This window comes from Falco naumanni, chromosome 1 (genome assembly GCF_017639655.2).
Source record: "Falco naumanni isolate bFalNau1 chromosome 1, bFalNau1.pat, whole genome shotgun sequence".
NCBI classification, from domain to species: Eukaryota; Metazoa; Chordata; class Aves; order Falconiformes; family Falconidae; genus Falco; species Falco naumanni.
Genome location: NC_054054.1, coordinates 63244663 through 63266015, shown reverse-complemented (window position 1 = coordinate 63266015; position 21353 = coordinate 63244663). Strand labels below are relative to the sequence as shown.

Below are 21353 nucleotides of genomic sequence, written 5' to 3'. Positions count from 1 at the left end.
TACTCTGCATTAGCCTTCAGTTCACAGTACTACAAACAAAAGTATATTTAAGTGCTGGAACTCCTCTCCTTCACACTTCTTAATTTTAAAAATCTGTTTTCAGAGCTTTCTGCTGCAAGCAAGCAACTTAAGAAAACGTATCTGTAGGGTAGCCTTTCATTTTATCAACTAAGAAATTATGCAGTTCTGTGCAGTGTCTTCCTCTTGCTGCCTTCTGATGTTTATTCCTACTGAGAAGCAGATACTAAAGAATCTTGAGCAGAACTGCCACTAAGCTTAACCTTCACAGTTTAAGATGGACCTTAAGCAGTGATTGTAGTAGCAGCACTACTATAGAGTGCATGATACCCTTTACTCACAGCTCTGAAGATGTTTTTAAAGCTATCATTAAATAAGAAAATTGAGTCAAATGTACAAAACGCTCTTCATTATCAGGGTGATCATTGCAGCTTACGGCCAGAACATGGTTTTAAACCCACTGATTTTAGCCTTTTTACATACATCACACATAATGAGATTCTTACCTGCACATGGGCAAGTTAACACTGAGGAATGTCTGTTTGGCTCTTCACTCTGTCCTGTAATCCATCCATTTCCATTACATAGCTGCCAGGCTGGGAGTTGCTCCACTCTGTGCATAGATAGCACTCTAAATACAAATCCAGTAGCTTTCCCCCAGATGGTGGAAGGCTAGGCTTGGCTCTCAAGCCTGACAGAATTTAGTATTTTACCTTTCCAGGCTACAGAATTCTATGAGACGGTAGGAAAAAAAAAATAAAGAGGCTGAGCTAAAAGAATTCCAGGCTATACCAGAAATTCACTAATGCGCTAGGAAATCTGTATTTATCAAAACTCAGAAATTGGCACAAATTTCGGCATGCAAGTGTGCAGTCAAGAGACAACTACCCATGAAAATAACTATTCAGGTGATTAAAAAAGGAAGAAACTGCTTCAAAGAACTTTTTTTTTTTTTCTGTACGTATTTTTGGGACTTCAGGGAAAAAAAAAAAACACACCAAACCCTCAGTAATTTACATAGCTGATACTGTGCGTTTAAAGAAAAAATGCAAACTACCGAGAAGGCTACTGAAGTTTGATACCCATCAATCTTTATTCATACTGGCCCGATTACTTTTTAAAACACCATTAAGCAGACACACACTGCCATCTAGTGAGCATCTCTAACATCGCTGCAGTTCGAGTTCGGAGGAGAGGAAAACGTGTTGCTTGGAGCAAGTAACTTAACACAGTACAAAACACATACAGACTTAAAAACGCTGCACGGAATGCTTTGTCAATTGTATATTATATAACAGAGATACACAGAGCAAAGCTAAAGTATTTTATTAATAATTTATTGTCAGTAAGAAAGACTGGCTAATGGTAATTTTCAGTAAAAACCTTTACAAGACCATTGGATCACAAATATACAGACACTATAAAAACTGTGTCATGGTGGGTTTTGGTTCTAAACTGGTATGTAGAGGGTCCCCAACACGCCTTCCAAGAAGGGAAAAAATGTTTACAGTTCTAAAATACAGCAACCCTTTTAAGACATTTCCACGTAGCTGACCCAGAAAAATATCAGACCTAACCTATGTACAATTGGAATTGTGTGAGTATGTTGATTTTTTTGTGATGAAATGTCATACCTTAGTTTTTGGGAGAATACATACAGTGACGCCTTGATTATAATATGTCAGGGTGCTAGTTTTTTAATGGCACACTAACACGGCTAGTTTCAGTGGAAAACAAATCCACAAAATATCTACAAAATCTAGTTAAAACTATTAAAATCAAAACTGTACATAAAATTTACAAAAAAGTAGGACAAAATTAATTGCATTAGAACTATATAAATATATGCATCATGCTAACATGGAGAAGTGGTATGTGATTTATTTTAACATAGACAATGTAAGTACAAAAAAGATATTCAGAAATGGCACAGCCAATGGAATTCTGTCCGATTACAGTAGGTCAGGAAATGGAAACAGGCTGATGTAGTGAAATGAACTGCATGATCCAAGGCCGCCATGCCAGTTTAGCTCACTGAAACAAAAGCATTCACTGTGGCTGGGGAAAAAAAATAAAAATAAAAGAATCTTGAAAGTTGTTCTAGGATTGATAAAGTTTGTTAGAGTCCAGGCACTTTTGTTGAGTGTGTCAGACTTCTGTATGTTGCTGGGAATCAAGTGGAGGAATTTTCACATCTTCAAAGTGACCATCGTCTCCACTCTCATAGTCACTCATCATGACTTCAGATTCCATCTCACAGCACGCTGACACATCAGAGCATGAAGCTGTGGAAGCATACACAGACATGGACGTGTTGTCTACAGCGGGTGCTTCAAAGTCTCTATTGTACCCTAATGTGTAAGGAGCGTAAGGTTCTCTGTAACTGCCGTTGACACCACTGGCTGTGGTCTGAGGTTCTGACATGTCTGCAGGATAGTGATGGGGAAGGTACTGATTAAGATTAAATCTCTGCCTGCTTCTTGTAGAAGAACCCAAGCTACCTATGGCTGGCATGTCTCTGGGTGGCTGTATTGACTCAAACTGGTCGCTGTATTCTGGTGGTAATGGTGGAAGCTCATCAGGTGCAGGAAAGTCATCAGGTGGAGGTGGAAAATCACTCTCTATGTCATAACCGCCAGGGTAATAGTCTGTATCGATGGCGTTTGGATCTGTGTAGAGGGGAGCTGACTCCTCAACCACTTCGTAATTTGGATACTCTTGGATACCTGGCAACTGAACGCTTGGCATCCAGTCTGATGTATCCCAGTGATAACCTGAAAAGTTATTGTTTTTGAAAGAAAGTAGTATTAGTACCTTGTCTTCAAGTCAGTCTGAATCGAGAAGTCAATACATGTATTAAGACAATGCAATCACTGGGATTAGGACACTACTTGTTAATTAGAGAGCAGTTTGCCCCAGTTCCACAGAAAACATTCAACACAACACAACTTTACATTATGCCATGCATTAGGTAATGCACCAATCACACTTGAACTTCTACATTTTCTCAGACATCTCACCTAACATAGGAAGAGCTGTAGGTCACCTACTGAATGTGCTGTCACAATACATAATGGTATAGAATTGTTCACTGGATAGCAAAGGACCAACAGCTTCCTGGTGCAGCTAAATTCTTAATCAATTGTTGTTGAGTAATTATTTAGGGTGGTAACAGCTGCCTGTTTACCTTAAGAATATATTAGCATATATAAACCATGTTTTTCTTACATAAAAAACATTATTTCTAATTGGTAAAGTATCCAGACCATTTAAAACAACTTTACCCCTTAACTGAATTGTAAAGTTAATTTCACAAAATGCTGTTAGCTCTATATAACTGCCACACCTCTGATAATCTTTTACTATTAGTAAAGACATTCCGCATTCAAATACAAGAACAGAACAAGAAAATCAAGCTTAATCATGCATAAATGACCGAACTTGATCCTCTCTTGCAAACTCCCCTTGAATAAGTTTGTATTCATCTGCTGAAAACTAGATGTAAGCTTAATCTCATTGAAAAATAATTGTTTTTTTCATCTGAATACCAAAAAGGAAAATGGTACAGAATTGCAATAAGCTGTAAAGCTAGTAAAGAGTAAACACTGCAGACAAATGCACAGCAAGCAACTGATAGTAAGTCTGTGTTAAAACCAAGTATTAACTGAAATATTTTGGTGAACATCAATGAACTGCATGCAGAAGTCACCTCTTGAATTGCTGAGGTCAGGAACAGCAAAAGATTCTTTAGGTGGCAGAATGAGAAGAAAAAGGAGAAAATATCTGTAGTTAGGAATCAAATAGTAGAACCAATGTGAAGACAAACAATGACTGTCACTATGATGTTTGTGCTGCTTTTGTCCAGTTTACTTAGCAGTACTAAAGTTGGTTTTTGTTTGTTTTTTTTTTTTTTTTTTTTTCTCCTGGGCTCCTCCTTTGTTAGATTTGAACTGTAGAATAGCTACCTAGTTAAAGTACAGCCCACCTGGGACATGGCTGTGTAGTGGCAAAATCTGCAGTCTGTAGTTTGCTGAAATCCTAGTATCAGTAGATTTAGGACTTCTGCAACAAAGGGCAACAAGACTGGGTCTGATTTTTCTCTTTCCTTGCATCCCCTCTTGTTTTTCGATACAGGGCTGCATCTACTAGGACTTATACTTTAAAGTATTTCATGCAAAAATGTGAATTTGCCCTTTAGTATCCAGCTTCCATGCACTGGGAGACCTGCCTCCCTTTGTACAGCTATGCCAACAACTCATGCTCAGCAAAGAACTGTCCTGTGTTATCTGACAAATATTAAACCTTTCTTTCTTCATTAATCTATAATCCCTTGTCAGGTCTGTAAGGATGGGTGATGCCTATCCTAACAGCAGAATCCTCTCCTAAAAACTGATACTTTTATCTGTTCTTGGAAGACTGGAGGGACAGAAGCTGTCTCTTGGGAGGGTGTCCTCTACTTTTTTTTTTTTTTTTTTAATTTTTAAGCTTGCCTAGCCCAGACAAGAAAAATACTGTCCACACTAAAGGTGGTATCAGCCTGAGACTCTTAAAACATCTCTGGTCTTATCTCCAGAAAGTTCTGATCACTAGTCTAGTTTGAAGATGCCATTCTTCATTTTTATAAACTGGGTACAAAACTAAAGCCAATAGGCAGACTGTGGCCTCATGATTTAGAGCAAGGAACAGGGAGATCTTGGTCCTGTCCTCTTCTTCTGAGGCAAAATACAGAAACACAAACTAGAACCTGATGTGCCTGTCTTTCTAGGTGGCAATCTGCTAGACTGGAGCTGTAATTGCTTGTGCACTCAGTGTTGTTGATTTGCATGGAGCTACAACCTTCTCTGAGGAGCAGCGCAGAGAACACAGGCCTACAGCTGGTCCTAGGATGAGACTAGCTACAATTCATGCTTCCAGGGAACCGGCTGGACAGAACCACTTGGGATGACTAAAGAAAAAGACCATCTGTCCCAGAACTTGACCTTGCTGAAGTCCTGAGCAAGGATCTCTGCTGCTCGAACTGGCACCCTCCTGAGGGTGCTCAAAAGCAGGACTCGTTACCTAAGATGCTCTGAAAGAAGGAATGCTTATTAAGAGTAGAAACTTCCAAGCGTTAAAAGGTAGCTGAACAGGACATCTTTAATCTATAAATATTCTACAATGCATAACATATTTGTATTTAACTTACAGTGATACTAAACCACCAAGCAATACTGTCAACCTTGACTTAAGAACTACATCCATAATTTTTGGTTTCTGCCTATTAAGATCTCAAGACAAAATCTGAATAATTAAATATTTCCCTTTATAGATTTTGCCTCTTTTAGTCTTATAATTCTCTCTTTCATAAATACTGTGCATAGAGTACTTGGACTATAGTTATAGGTACACATTAATTAAATACTTTCATGTAATTAGAAGTCTTTGCATTTGTCTACTTTTTGTGTGTCTGCATACATTAGACAGGATGTACTTCAAATAAACTAAAGAGAAACTTTAGCTACCATAATTAATTTTATGTTCTTAAAATGGCTTTCAGTGGGGTTTAATAAAAAAGTAGGGTTTCCTAGTCTGTATTAAGAAATAGGAAACATACACTGTGGATTTTATTTCAGAAGTAACGTCTGCAGACTCACAGCCATGGAGTGAATTACTTCCATATTACTGTATTACTGGAACTTTAAGGACTTTTAGGTCATATAAAACAACAGTTAGCATTTGTATAGACTCACTGGCACCTTTATTACTACTATTATTTTGTAAAGAGTTTGTGTTTTCCAGTCTGGTCAGTTCTTAAGTGTTAGCAGAAAAGAAATACAATTCCACTGAAAATGTCTACTTTGACTCTCTCTAACTTCCAAATACATGCTACACACAAAAATATATGTGTGTGTACATATATACACCCAAACATACCTTTTAGACACTGATGTAAGGCTGGGTAGTAAGTGACTACTTAAATTGATGGGGATGTGTATGCCTATATATCTTAACTGCATACTAGAACCATTTTTTCCTGCTAAAGAGACAGGTTGATGTGAAGGCCAGAAGTGAGTTCTAGTATCAGACCACTCCCATTCTGCTCAGCTGGACAAGGTGCCAACGGATGTGGGTGGGCGAAGAAAAGGAAGCAGGGGCTGCTCCTTTTTCATCTACAGTAGTGTATGTAATTGCCTTTGATGCTGTCTCAGCTCTGTTGGGAGCTTTAGTATGAGTATTTTCAGAAAAGAATAAGCACCAAGATTTTTTTATGCCAATTTTTTTTTTTTTAGAAGAAATCACACTTTGAGACCTGTCCACAGGGTATCTACAGCATACACATGAAAACATGAACAGATATACAACAAAGATATATTCTTTGTTAAAACTTATCAGAAAGTCCAAGTAAAATTTTATAACTCCCATCTGCTAGGGCTACATTACTAGAAGACAAATGTGCATTATTCTGCCAAAGCAGTAAATAAATATGAAAATATGTATATACCTTCTTTTTCCACCGAGTCAACGACAGCATTGACAAGGTGTATTACAGTCACTATGGAAGCTTGTAAAAGGTATAAAAGGAGCAAATGAAAACAAACCTATAGTTAGTATCACTTTAAACAGCATACAGATATACAAAAAAACATTGTGAAATTGCAATTTATTACTATTTTATGGAACAAGACTATTAGTGTACATATACATTTACTCTGTCTAGAAAGCAGTTTCATATAATACATTTCTAAACCTAAATTTTATCCTTGATAAACATGGAGAAGTACTTGTAACTACTCCTGAAGCAAAATCTGCAGGAGCACAAAGCTGCTTTGGTTGTGTTTCAATTTCTGAAATGTTGCCTAAACACACCATTTGCATAATATTTCATCTAGTTACCAATAAACTAGCCTTTTCTAAAGGCTTGTGTTGGGTGAATTAAGGAGTATTGCACTAGGCTTCCCCTTCTAGACTGCCAATTGCATTTTTTTTTCACCGTCAATGAAAGCAATTTTCACTGAAATGAACTAAAATGCCAGAATATGAAAACTTCCGTGGCTGACCTACTTAAGCTGTGTGCAACCAGTAGTACCGCAGCAGGAATACCAAATTCAGGTTGTGATGTTCTTATTTAAAAACAACTAAAATGAATGACTTTTTTGTCTTCTTTTTCCCAAGATATTTTTGGAAGGCAGAAGAAGTATTTACTCTTACAGGGTAGGATGAAGTAAGCACATGCAATTTTTTTGCATGGCTTTGGGGTTAAATTTCAAACTAATAAACTCAGAATCTACCAGAAAGAAAGGAAGGAACAATATCTATGATGCTACAGCTATTTCTCTTAAAATGATGTATTAATGAGTAATCAATACATGACAAGAAATGTGAGTAAGAATATATTAAATACATGGGATGGAGAGGAGGGGAGAACAAAATGTACTGCACAACACTTAATACCACAGTAAAAAAGCTGATATCAGATCTACTGATAAAATGATGAGTACTGTAAGCATACTATTTTACTTTCACCAATCATTAACACAGATGTTTCTTTTCATGCTTTTAAGAACAAATCACTCTACTTCGCTGAGAAGCAGAATGTTCTTTATTCCTAAGCTAAAGGAATTTCAAATTCTTTTTACCAGAGACAAAAGCAGAAATTGGAATAAAGAGTCAAAATGCCTTAACTTAGTGAATTAAGTAACAAGACAGCTATGGCTTTGTCCAATCAGCCTAAAATGTTTCTGAACACATAGATGCATTCATATCTACTGTAAAAGCATCTGTCAGCACAATGGAAAAGTAAAAGACTTCCAATTGATAATAATAAACCCCACAAATACATATGCTGATTATATTTTGATGGACCAGAGTTGTGATCAAAATATTTTTTTTTATATTGGCTTTTTTCAATGAATGAAATTTTTCTATGCATTCATTTTAATCATGGTGAAAGCCAAATATACTCTCTTACTAAAACAAAATTCCTTTTTGTGCAGCTTCCTTCATTACTAAAGTAATCAAACTTACAAGCAGTCCCTTAAACTCTGCTCTCACTCAGAACTGATCTGATCCATATGGGAGCTGAGGTCGCAGCAAGAAAAAGAGAAGGAAACAAATGAAACTGTAACACCAGCAAGCTTTTTACTGAGAGCTGAATGTCAAAGTCAAAGTTATATTCGTGCAGAGGCCATTTTGTAAATTCCCTAGAAGAGTTTCTCACATTTGAACACGCTTTTAAAACCTTTTAAACACAAGGCTCTGAACAACTTGTCTTGCATTTTCACTGTTAATATTCTAACAGAATAATGATTACATATAATTTTAAGGTAAATTAACACAAGGTATATGATAGGCAAAATACTTCTAAAAAGTTAACATATCTGGGATTTAACGTAAGCAAATATAGATATATATTAAATAAGCTATTTAACATATATCCATATATGTAAATCCTATTGACATTAAAAGATATAGATGCAAAGACAGAACAAATGAATGCAAGCAGCAGTACAGAATGATTTTATTTTACATACCATTATCATCACATGATTCAGACTGGAAGGAGCTGAGAGATTGGACCTCAGACATGCTTTCTCTAGCACTGTAGGGATGGGAGCTTTTTTCATCCAGAGGCTTTTTTGAAAGGCAGGGATCAAGATCTACTACTTTAGCTGAAAGAAAAAGTTTGAAGTGAGACGATTAATAGATTCTAGATTAAGGAGTCAATAAAATTTAAGGTTGAAATCTACACATTCATACAAAACTTAACAGAGCATGAAGGCCAATCAGACGCAAACCCCAGTGAAATCATAATGCCTTTTGTGCCCTAACAGGCATAAACAGAGACTTTGTACTTGAAATTGTACTAGCACACACCTTTAACAGAAAAATAATAAAATAAGAACACTTCTTACTGTCATAGTCAAAATCCCAGCTGGGTTTCTGTATTGAATCGCTGTCCGAAGGAGAGTTGGAGGGAGGCGGAGGTGGCAAATTTGGTGCTACACTACAAACAGCTACAGCTTTCCGGTGACCATGTACAGAATCGGGATTAAAAGTACTAAACTCTGGGTGCTCAGGGATAGCAGACCCCTCAAAAGAATTCCTGTCAAGATTGTTCCTGGAGTCACTTGGAATGCTTGGAGTGTATGAAATGGGACGAACAGGAACCTGTGGCGGGATGTCAGAATAGATGTTCTTATTCAATTTTGCATCAAAATAAGGTCTTTGCAAGAAAGCTGTTGTGGCTCCTAGTTGCTTGTCTTCAGGTTCTGGATGGCGCTTCTTCTTTCTACTGATCACTTTGCGGCAAACAACAAAAATCACTACTAACATGAATATTCCTGCGATGAAAACAATAATCCCAATCACTTCAGCTAAGCTAATGTTCCAAGATGTTGAAACATATTTGTTAAGAACGATGTCTGTGCAGTGTTTTCCTCCAAATCCACGGCTACAATTGCAGTGATATGAACCATAAGTATTCTCACAAAGAGCACCATTAAGACATGGGTTTTCTATGCATTCATCGACATCAGTCAGGCACCTACCAGAAACAGAGCAGAGCAATGATGGTTAGTTTACATCAGTGGACTTTGTTGTAGTCTCCTTGTTCTCAACAATTCTAGATATATTTAATATACAGTACTGTACAGTACCAGGTGATTCGCTATTTCATCACCATTCCAGATTGCAACGAGTTTGAACTGTTAAATGTTAAATAATACTGTTAAAAATTCAATATATGTGGAACACTACCTACCTTTCTCCACGAAAGCCTGCTTCACACTCACAAACAGGTCCGTCCAAACTGTCAATACACTTGCCACTGTTTTTACAAGGATTGTCTTTGCAATACGGACCTAGCTGGCACCTGTAAAGAAAAAAAAAAACAGGAAAAAAAAAAGGGTGGGGCGGGCAAGCATGAACAAACCATTACCTTACTGCAAATGAGTATATAGTGTGGGATTCAGGGCTGTAACACAGGGGCTGGCATTAACTTCAATTAAATCCAGTGGGTTTCAAAGTCTGAGCTTTAAGCAGGAAACAGATTAAAACAGAAAACAGAAAAAGTGTTACATTTATAGCCTATTCTCTAAGGGGTTCATTGGTACAATAAACATATAAACATACCTTTGGCCTGTGTATTGTCCCCGGCACTGACAGATAAAATCATCACTGACTGGGATGCAAGTACCACCATAAAGGCAGGGATTGGAAGCACACGGGTTGACACTTACGTCGCAGTGAGTTCCCATAAACAAAGGTGTACACTTGCAGTAGTAACCTGAAATCAAATACAGTCTTTTTGAAAGATACACATGGCTTCACTGGATTCAAGATAAAATCCTCCCTGCCCACCTTTGAAGAGAGAGGGGAATGGAAGAAATTGAAATATTTTTATTGAAGATGAAGGTAAATCTAACAGTAAGTTTTTTCTTGAGAATAATTGAAGAGTAAGTTCCACTTCTCTCATGAAACTCAAGCTTGTCATAACGATTTCAGAATTTTTAAGGAAGACTTTAAAGCAGACAGTTAAGAAAATGGACCTCAGGTATTCACACTGAAGATTAAATCCCCACATTGTCTGATGGACTTTGTCTACTTCATACCCCAAGGAACTGAGTCTAGAACACAGGCAGACACAGCCTTTCTACCTGCTCAACAACCAGCCTTTCCACAGCTCTCTGGGGAAGCAAGAATTATTCATAAAGTTTTGTCCTTCAAGGCAGGGAAGTAGAAAAGCAGTTCTGAAAACCAACAGCAGAAGAATATAACACAGCTTACCTCCATTTGACAGTGCGTTGCAGATGCCTCCATTCTGGCACGGGCTGCTTGCACAACCTTCTGTGGTAGTCAGTAAGCATCCAGAAGTCACATCTACAGATTCTTCCATGTGTGCATAATTTCGTGGCTTACTGTTTAGGGGAAGCTCTTGTCCATTAAGTACAACAGAATCCATACAGCCTCTGAAACCATTGCTAACCTGAGGGCTTCTACCATTTCTTGTACCTTGCTGCCGAATATGGCCACCAAAAAACACATGATTATCCAGGTTTAGTGTCCTAAGTGTACCAGGAGCAGTACCCGATGCAGTATGTACCCTATCCAGAACAAGTCGTGCATAATTTCCATCCACTTCTAGAGATACTGAATGCCACTGGCCATCGTTAATCTGAATGCTCTGAATGGAGACAATCCCAGGTCCGCTGCCACAATCAAATTTATACTGCAGCCTTCCATGGTGAATCTGTAGAGGAAAGCCACAACATCAACAAATGGTTAGCACACTTCGAGAGTATAAAATACCAATGCCTATAAAGTTTATGTCTGCTGGAGAGACAGGAAGATGGTAGTCTCCATAAAAGGCAGTTTAATAACATTGTATTTGAACAGTCACAGTGATTGTGATTAATTCTGTATGGTTCTTCTCATTAAAGTGTATATTTTGTACGTTTCTTCCTCTAGTAAAGAAGTCACAGATCATCATCAAATGATCACACAATACTTCAAGACCTTTCACCTTGTGCTTTAAGTGACTTTTTCCATATAGCCTTAATGAGTATCATAAGCACATGCATTTAAAGTTATTATTTTAAATAGACTAATTCAGAGTGGGCTTTTTTGTTTTATTTCTCTTTTATACATTTAAAAAACCCCTGTACAAGTTTGTATAACACACTCTACTTTGAAGACAATTCTCAATTATAACAGTTCTACAAGATGTAATGATTCAGTCTTTTAATGTGGCACAAAAAATAGCAAGAAGATGGTAAGAAAAAAAGAGAAGAAGATATGCACTAGGGAGATTTTAATATACCTCCAAGATACTGTAGTCTGTTCCTCGAGCATACATAACAACTGCATGGGCAGAGTAAGTTTTAAGTCTCATTGTCAGCTTCATTTCCTCTTTGTTCTCATTTTCCATGAGACGGTACTTCACATAGCTGCTCCCAGTAAATGTCACTGCAGAGCCAGCTGATGCTTAGGAATACAGAAAAGCATAAAACGTGTAAACACAGGACTGGAATCATCTTAATATTTGGAAAATAATATGGTTTTACACAGAGATTTTTAAGAGTTAAGTTCTTACCAGGGCACTGTCCAGATCTGCCATCTTGACAAACACAGATGTATTTTCCTTCTTTTGGATCTCCTAAACATTCAGAACCTTCAGGGCATGGGTTTCCTTCACACACACTATTTACCAAGGGGCATTTCCCTTCTGTAAAACAAAACACATTATTTCTCTTCTGTTGGTGGCAACGGCATTTTGTGAAAGGGAACACTAAAGTACAATAGCTGAAAGTAACCCAAATGATATTCTTAATTATCACAGAATCAAACAATCTATGACCATTTTTTCTAGAAATATTTCATAAAACAGGCAACAAGTCTAAATTAGTAGAATCATAGAATGGTCTGGGTTCAAAGGGACCTTAAAGATCACCTAGTTCCAACCCCGCTGCCATGGGCAGGGTTCACCTTCCACTAGACCAGGTTGCTCAAAGCCCCATCCAGCCTGGCCCTGAACACTGCCAGGGATGGGGCGTCCACAGCTGCTCTGGGCAACATGTTCCAGTGCCTCACCACCCTCACAGGAAAGAATTTCTTCATTATATCTAACCTAAACCTAACCTCTTTCAGTTTAAAGCATTACTCCTTGTCCTATCACTACATGCCCCAACTATCAAGACAAGGAAGTGAAGTAGTAACAGTTACGGGACACGACTGGCATAAATAAACACAGTCTAGACAAATGGCATATACAGTGACTGATGTTCACAGCTATCTTCGTTACTCAAGCAATTAAAGTGGTAAGGTTTACCGTTACTATCATATACCATAAAAAACCAACATGTAGATATTAAATATGGACAGAGTGGGTTGGGGAGAGCAGAAGAGTGTTCTGTATTTGACACGGAAAGGGAATGGGCTTTAAATATTTACTTAAGATGTGCAAGTTCACCCAGCAATATTAAGTCATGATTTTGAGAAGTGATGTTGATTTTCTCAGATTAATCTTCTGTTATAAATCTGTATACTTATAGGTATCTTAATGAATATCCAATTCCCAGTTCACTCTGTCATTCCCAGCCAAGTTTGGAAGCTGTGTGGGCTATTCCTCTAAGCAGAAACCAGGAAGTATTCATGTACTTTTCAAGAACTTACCTGCGTGCATACAAAACTGAAAATGGCTGGCAATTTAGAACAGGCAACAAAAAAAGGAAAGTCTTTCATAAAATGGAAAATGAAGGTGTAACTAATGGAAAAAAAAAATCCCCTCCCATAAACTTATACCATGTAAACTCTTAAAATGAGGTAACAAGACAATAATTACTTCTTACTCTGAATAAAATTAGGCAAATGATGCAGTGACAGTTACAGGACGTTCTTAACCTTGTCCTGTAATATAAATTTTCCCATGTTGATTATAACTGTTCAAACCCAGCAAAAATCTATTCAAGGCTACAATTTTCCTTATTGCTTTTCTTACCTTTACAAAGACAAACTGCTGTTCTGTGATGACGGGGAGTGACAAAACTCAACCTGGCTGTGCTGTGGGTTGACATGATACTCTCATCCACTGTTACTTTTTCTTCACAAAATTTCAAAGGACAATCTAGGCCTGCGCAAAGCTTATGAAAAACATCAATTATCCGGACACCTAAAATCTCCTCTAGGTCAGGCACAGAAGAGTTTATCTTGTGGAGCAAAATTCTCATTGGGTGCTGAGAGCTACCAGACTTCTCAATATTCAGGAGGACATCAAGATTTGAAGGAGGATCAGAAGGCTGTAAACTAACAATCTGGATATCATTTCTCCTCACGCCCAAGATGTTTCTTAATGCTCTCTGGAAATTGCGCCAGTAATCACCGATGAATTCTTCAGGGGCAAGGTTTGCAAAGCGTATTGCAATGCTGTGATTTAGTAAATCTTGTGTGATTTGTCTGATGTGTACAGTAATATCAGCTGCAGTTGTAAATTTTCCATCTGTTACAGTGACATTTAGGAGGTACTGTCCTACATCTAACCTTTTATGTGCTATCAGTTTGCCACCAGTACTGGAAACAGAGAACAAAGATTCCATTTTGGGGTCCAGACTGTATGTCAAAGTATCATAAACATCTTGATCGGTCGCATGAATTTTTCCAATGACACCACCTGAATATTCTTCCCCAAAGGCTGTGATAAAGATTTCTAGAGGCAGAATTGCTGGAGAATAAATGCTTTCCTCAATAACTCTAATATCAATGTAAGTCAAAGTTGACAACGGTGGTTTTCCATTATCTGACACCTAAAGGAAGGTGAGAACAGGGTTAGATTTTTGCTTTATCTTCTTTTGCTTTAACTTCTACTGTAGATATTTGTACTGTCTACAGTAGAGATGTGTTTTTCCACAAAAAAAAAAAATAAATTTCCTACAGGAAAATGCTTTATGTAAATTTCATAACACAGTTCCCAACACAAAAAACTAATACTGAAAATTCAAAAAGCTCATATAAGCAGGCACACACAAACATGTTTTCACTTCTGCCAAGGTTAAAAAGCTAACAGTGCTCCTAATAGCTGGAAATGCCAGGAAGCTACTAACACCGCTAGCAAATACAGAGGAGATGCACAGTAGCTGATTTCAGACAGCAGATGGTGCTTGAAGCTTTTTTATTTCAAGCATGGAAACACAAACTCGAAGTGAGTCATGCATTAGAAATTTACGATATGCTTCACCACAGTTATTAGGAGGTGGCTTTGAAGACAAACTAAATGCAGTATGCCAAACAGTACTTCAAAAGGAGAATAATACATGTAGAAAGTTACAATTAATGATGTTGTCCATTATTTGTGATCACGGAGAGGGAAAAAAAACAACCAAACCCAGTAGTGCTACTTGCTTCCAACAATTAGAGTAAGTATCTTGAACAGAATCAGTCCAATTAATTTTTAAATTCTTTTTAAACAAAACACCCCCTGTCCTCCAACTCTTTCTGACAAAAACATACACTGTCATCATATGAAGAGAGGACCAAAAAAAGAATAGAAAACAGAGAAAAGAGCATTCCCTTGGGTTCCCTTTCTTTCTTTTTATTTCTCAGCTTTTATTTCCCATCTACCTTTTTCCCAGAGCTATTTCCCAGTTACTGAAAGTGTGACTGAAGAAATGGGCAAAGAAGAATTGGAGGGATGTCAAGGGACAGAGGAGGATACACAAGGCTCAGAGGGCAGAAGATATCCTGCATTGTTCAGGATTTAACAATAATTTTGCAATGACTACACTTTGAAGATCTTACCAATTTAAGCAGAAAAGGAAGAACTCCAGGCACAAGGTTATCTGTGGATGTGCACATAATCGTAGCATTTTTAAAAGGTAACACATGTTTCATAGCACTACATGTCTTCATCCGTTAACTCCCAAAGACAGACATGGCAAGAAACCTGCCCTCTAGTTACCCAAACAGAAATAACGAGAGAGCATGCACACTCAAGTTGGCCAAGTTTTGTTTTGCCTAGATTTCTGCCTAGAAACAAGGCAAGGCAGGCAGTTCAGCTACAGGAGAAATGCGTAAGGGGCACAAGAAAGAGCTCAAAACAAACAGGCAAGCAAAATTATAACAAATGGACACCAAGAAGAAAAGAAAAGCCCCAGGAGAAATGATTTCTCGGTAGTGCAGATATTTAAAAATCTGCTGTGGTTTTAAACTAAAGACTTCAGAGTGTGGCACAAAGGATTGTATGACTCATAGCTGAAGATTTCACACACTCATGTTGTGAGACATTTGTTAACGGATAATTATTTCCTTTGGAGAGAAGGAAAGCAAACGTGAGTGGCATGTGCGTGTTAGGGTTGTTGGGAAGAAAAAATATCCAAATCCTTATTTCCATTAAAGCCACAAAAGTAAAGAAAAAGAAAGGCTCATTTTAAGTAAAGTTTTTTAGTGGTAGTAGTAGTGTGTATGGGAGGGGTTGTTTCTGAGTTTTTGGTGGGTTTTTTGTTTTTTGTTTTTTTTTTTTTTTCTTTCATTTAAAGTATACCTGTAATGTAAGACCACCTCTGCTTCAGCAATCCACTCAGAAAGCAGCTAAGGTGAAAGCTGTCAATACTGAAAAGCACACCAGTGAAGGTCAGTTAAAAAACAAAAACAAGTACCGAGAGATCATACACAGCCATTAACTTGTGAACTGCAAGATGAAAGTGCAGAAATTCAAGATAGTGTAAACTTGAGAAGATGCTACAGCCTTTCAAAAATCTGTCTTTAAATGAACAGGGAAAGAATATTTTCCCACAGAAGTCATATCTCTGTTCTTATGTGTAAACCTGGAACTGAAGTCTTGTGAAATGGAAATGCTAGTTTTAGTCTTAGATGCCTTCATACTCACGTATAGTGACTCACTAAAGGAGAAGATAATAGCAAATCATAGCACTGTGTCTACTTAAAAAAAGCTATCATAGTGTAAGATGACAAATGGCAATTACAAGACAGTGACATATTTCCAGAATCCAGGCAGGGAACTTGTAAATCAAGGGATTAGACAGGTCTAAGATAACTGAGATTGGGTAGCACAGCATACAAAAAAATGCGCATTCGTGTAGTCTGCTTCAATGATTTACAGTCTCTGAGAAGCCTTTGTTCAAAATGAGTACATTTGTTTTAAGACACTTGTTTAGCTAACACATGCCATTAAAATACCCCTTATTCATTCTCTAGAAAAAAAGGCACTTTTCAAGTGCTGTGCTAAAGAGAAAGTAGCTGAAGTACTGACAGGCTGTTTACAAGCATCCTGCAGCCTAGGAAGTGGCTTGGAAATGAAAGAATGGTGTGATTCCACCCAGAGGAAGGTGTTAAGACAGGCACTTCGTACTTTGGAAAAGGCAGGCACATTAGGAAGGGCCAAAGGTGCAGTTAAATCATGAAGTGCAACTAAGACAGTGTAGCAGTCTGCATAGAACAGACATAATTGCCTGTGCATGCATTCATAGGAATAAGTTTTAGAAGCAAAATAGATAGAAATATTGTTACTGCTTAGAGAAAATATAAAATAAATCACATGAATCTTGTATTACACTGATCGCACATATGGGAAAAACATTGCTGGCTCTTCTCTAAACAAAATGCAACTTTGGACAATTGGCATAGAACCTGGAAAGCCTATTAGGCAAGTGTGAAAAAGCCCAGCTCTACTGCTGTTTCAGACTCATGCAGTCTAGGAAGGCCAACAGAACCATCCTTTAGGTACCTTGAAGGCTAAACTGGTTCCACCACTAATTAGCACATCACTATTGAGAAAAAAATGGCTAACAGAGCAACGATATACCTCTCTGCCTCCTTTTTAATCTCAGTGCTTAAACCCTAAACTAAACTACATTTAAATGGAACCTTTGTCTATGCTGGTTCTTATACTAATAGCTCCTGATAACACCTTTTAGTAACTCGGCCAGCAAATGGCAGTACTGTGGGATTTTTTTTTCCTTCCCCAAAGAAAAGAAATAGACTTTGTGTAAATACGTCATGATTACTATCCCAATGTGGACAGAATTCAGCATACACTGATGATGGCAGTACTGTCCTAAAACTCTGCAAGTGCATGCTTATTCAGAAATTGTTTGTAATATTATGTATGAGAATAATTTAGAGATTGAAAGAAATTCCTCGTGTAAAAATAAAGGTATGAATTTTTCTTAACACACGAATCTGGAAATGAAGTTTAAGAATTAAGACCAGCTATTTTTAGCTTACCAATTTCAAGTCGCCTATTCACAACTGCTTAATTTATAACTGAATTAAAAAGGATTGCATAAGATTAAAAAAATGGTTTTAACTTTTCTTATATTAGGTTACAAAAAGTATTTTAGAGAACTTAGCTGTGTTAATGCAACTGGGATTTTTGGACATGGTCTGGTCTTTTTGCACAACAATGGTAAATGCAGGCATATGTTACAGCATTTCAGGGTCATTTCTGAGTTTTTTGCTGTGTTTTCCACTGCAAGATTCTGAGATCTCCAAGTACTGTGCTGCAAGTTTCAATGCTATTGGCAGGGGTCCACTGACCTGGTTTTCCAAACTTAAGAAACTACTTTTTCAACTGTCATTGGAAAAAGAATGTGGCACTACAGAAAAATGTTTCAGTACTGCCATGATGTGCAACTTCCAACATCCCTGTGTCCATCGTATCAGTGTAGCAAGGCTCACAGCTTCAGGAGTCAGAGACAGTGCAAGAAGTCTGCAGCCAGGAGTAGGTGGCTCAAGGAACCTGTCTCCTGGCTTTTCCAGCATCCACATGAAAGGGCTTATCAAGACCACTCACCCAGTTAACATTTCACTTACACCTTACCCTTACTGTGAATTTAATTAAGCTTAACTGTTACACCTGTGTAGATTTCCATTTAAACCAACAGACTTTGTCTCTGAAGGTGTTACCTCAAGGGACATGCCTCAAATGACTACTTGGCATGTCAGTATCTTGTAATAGAAAGACAAGGGGAGGCAGGAAAAAGTGGTGGACTGGATATTAGTGGGAAAAGTTAACTAAATACTTATAATGTAAAACAGCTAGAAGCAGAATATCATACCTTAATCTGAAGTAAATAGTGATCCCTCACTTTGCGATTCAGTGCAGCAGTTGTTGTCAGTACTCCCTGCTGGTTAATCTGAAAAGTGTTCTCTTCATTTCCACTCAGGATGGTGAAGAGAAAAGGAGGGCCATTGTGAGAAGAATCCTTGTCTGTCACCACTAGCTGTAGCACACTAAATCCAATAGGCTTATTTTCCTATAAACACACAATACAATTACATTGGTTTTGCTATAATTGAAGATATAGCCTGACATTGATTTCTCTTTCATAACAGAAAAAAAAAATATCAAATTACTGTCAAACCAGTTAATCAGTATAAGAGAGATCAGAATGACAATACTGTTTAAAGAAAAATACTACCCTCTGAGAATAACAACGAAAACAGTCAAAGGAGAAAGAGCACATTTTTAAAGTTTGGTTTTTAAACTTTGTCTTGTATTTTTAAAAGTAGCTCAGCCTTAAAACTTTACATTTCCCACTTCTGGTCTGAATTAAGATTACTGTAGATTAACTACCAAGTCGTCAAAGATTTCAAATTTAGCTAAAACACCTGTTAATAATAATCCAATGCCTTTGCTGGGAGGACTAGAAAAACACACTCCTGCATTTGACCCCTTGTGTCCCTAATTAGTGTTCTGACTACAGTTGTGGCTGCCACAGCCACAATTCAGTTAAAATACAAAAAACAGGTTTTAAAGTTTGCATCATAAAGTCCCTTCAGGTTTGCATCATGTAGATATCTGCCTGAGGTTTCACAGGCACTTCACATACTTTGCTTTATCATACACACAAACTTATTTAACAACACCTCTCCCAGAATACTTGTGCTATGCTGTATTGACCAGATTTTATATATATATATATATATATACCTATTTTAAATGCAAAAAAGGTAAAACATTATTGTGAAGTACAGTAACAAAATGCTAACCTTTCACAATTGCAATAACTCCTAACAAGCATACTCTTTGTTCTTGCAAGAGTAAGTCAAGCTAATTATCAGATATTGCAGCTGAAGCTTCTCCCCCTACACACAGTCTTCAGCAAAACAGACACGGACCATCATTTTAAAGTAGTACAAATATTTACATTTTAATATCTAAAATAATTTGATTTTCATAATAGCTAAGCACATTTCCAACTACATCCAAATATGTCCATCTCCAATAAATCAGGAAATGCACACCAGCATTCTTGGGCAACTCCTCCAGCTTTTTCTCTGGCACCCTCATACTGGGACAGGCTGATATGAATGAACTATAAAATATGAGGTCTTTTTTTAACCCCACTTATCTATTATACAAGGACAGGCACCGGCAATAGCAAAAGAACCCAAGGGACTGAGCTCACTTAGATTATTCTTATGAAGGTCTTAATGCAATTCCTTTGTTCCATTTATTCTCTACTGGATTCAGGAAGACAAGAGGTAGAGATGCTGCCTCTGCTATCTTTGCTTTAGCACAGTTTTCCGAATCAGAAAAGTACATGCCAGTCATTTGAAAATCTGGCCCACCACCACCATCCTAAGGTGCAAAACTAGTCAAAGGATTGGTGTATAGCAACATGAAAAACTACTCCTGTTCCAACTGGTTCTGATCCCAGAGGAGGCCAATGGGAATTAAGACTTGACTTAATGTTCCACAGTGCGCAAAATTTGCTTCACAGTAATAGGTACCTAGAGTATCTTAGAGTCATTGAATCATTTAGGTTGGAAAAGACCTTCGGGATCATCAAGGCCAACCATTAACCCAGGACTGCCAAGTCCATCATGAAACCATGTCCCTAAGTACCATATCTATGCATTTTTAAAATATCTTCAGGGATGGTGATTCTACCACCTCCCTGAGCAGCCCGTTCCAACACTCGACAACCCTTTCAGTGAAGAAATTCCTCCTAATGTCCAATCTGAACCTCCCTTGGCATGACTTGAAGCTGTTTCCTCTTGTCCTGTTGCTTGTTATCTGGGAGAAGAGACCTACCCCCACCTGCCTACAACCTCCTTTCAGGCAGTTGTAGAGAGCAATACAGTCCCCCCCTGCAGACTTACTGAGGGCACACTCCATCCCCTCATCCAGATCATCAATAAAGATACTAAACAGGACTGGCCCCAGTACTCAGCCCTGGGGAACACCTCTTGTGTCTGGCTGGCAGCTGGATGCAATTGCAGTCACCACAACTCTTTGGGCTCAGCCATCCAGCCAGCTTTTAACCCAGCACAGAGTACACTCATCCATGCCATGAGCAGCCAGTTTCTCCAGGAGAATGCTGTGGGAGACAGTGTCAAAGGTTTTACTAAGGTCCAGTTAGACAACGTCCACAGCCTTTCCCTCATCTGCTAGGCAGGTCATCTTGTAGAAGATCAGGTCTGTCAGGCAGGACCTGCCTTTCATAACCCCATGCTGGCTGGGACTGATCCCCCAGGTGTCTTGCACATGCCACGAGATGGTACTCAGGCTGATCTGCTCCATAACCTTCCATGCACCGAGGTCAGGCTGACAGGCCTGTAGTTTCCCAGATCCTCCTACCTGCCGTTCTTCTAGATGGGCATCACACTGGCTAACCTCCAGTCTTCTGGGACCTCCTCTGTTTGCCAGGACTGTTGATAAATGATAGAGAGTAGCTTGGCGAGCTCTTCTGCCAGCTCCCTCAGTACCCTCAGGTAGATCCCATCCAGCCCCATAGACCTGTGCATGTCTAAGTGGAGAAGCAGGTCACTAACTTTTCCTTCTGGACTGCAGGGACTTCATCCCACTTCTCCTCATCCCTGTCTTTCAGCTCAGGGTGCTG

At 38.2% G+C, this 21353-nt stretch overlaps 1 protein-coding gene across 6 annotated transcripts in view; it reads right to left on the bottom strand.

Moving 5' to 3' along the window:
• Positions 1–1087: 1087 nt before the first annotated feature.
• The window catches only part of FAT1 (FAT atypical cadherin 1), a 112143-nt gene continuing 91877 nt past the window's right edge, over positions 1088–21353 (bottom strand). For 4 of the 6 annotated variants that reach the window (XM_040596880.1, XM_040596870.1, XM_040596905.1 and 1 more), the window contains 12 exons: positions 18564–18761; positions 13493–14294; positions 12089–12220; positions 11816–11979; positions 10783–11245; positions 10129–10282; positions 9758–9868; positions 8910–9541; positions 8529–8666; positions 6500–6559; positions 3728–3763; positions 1088–2792 (listed from right to left, as the gene is read on the bottom strand). In XM_040596880.1, the coding sequence (XP_040452814.1) occupies positions 2167–2792; positions 3728–3763; positions 6500–6559; positions 8529–8666; positions 8910–9541; positions 9758–9868; positions 10129–10282; positions 10783–11245; positions 11816–11979; positions 12089–12220; positions 13493–14294; positions 18564–18761 (3516 nt within the window). In that variant the 3' untranslated portion in view covers positions 1088–2166. The other 2 variants (XM_040596890.1, XM_040596899.1) reach the window with 2 other exon arrangements.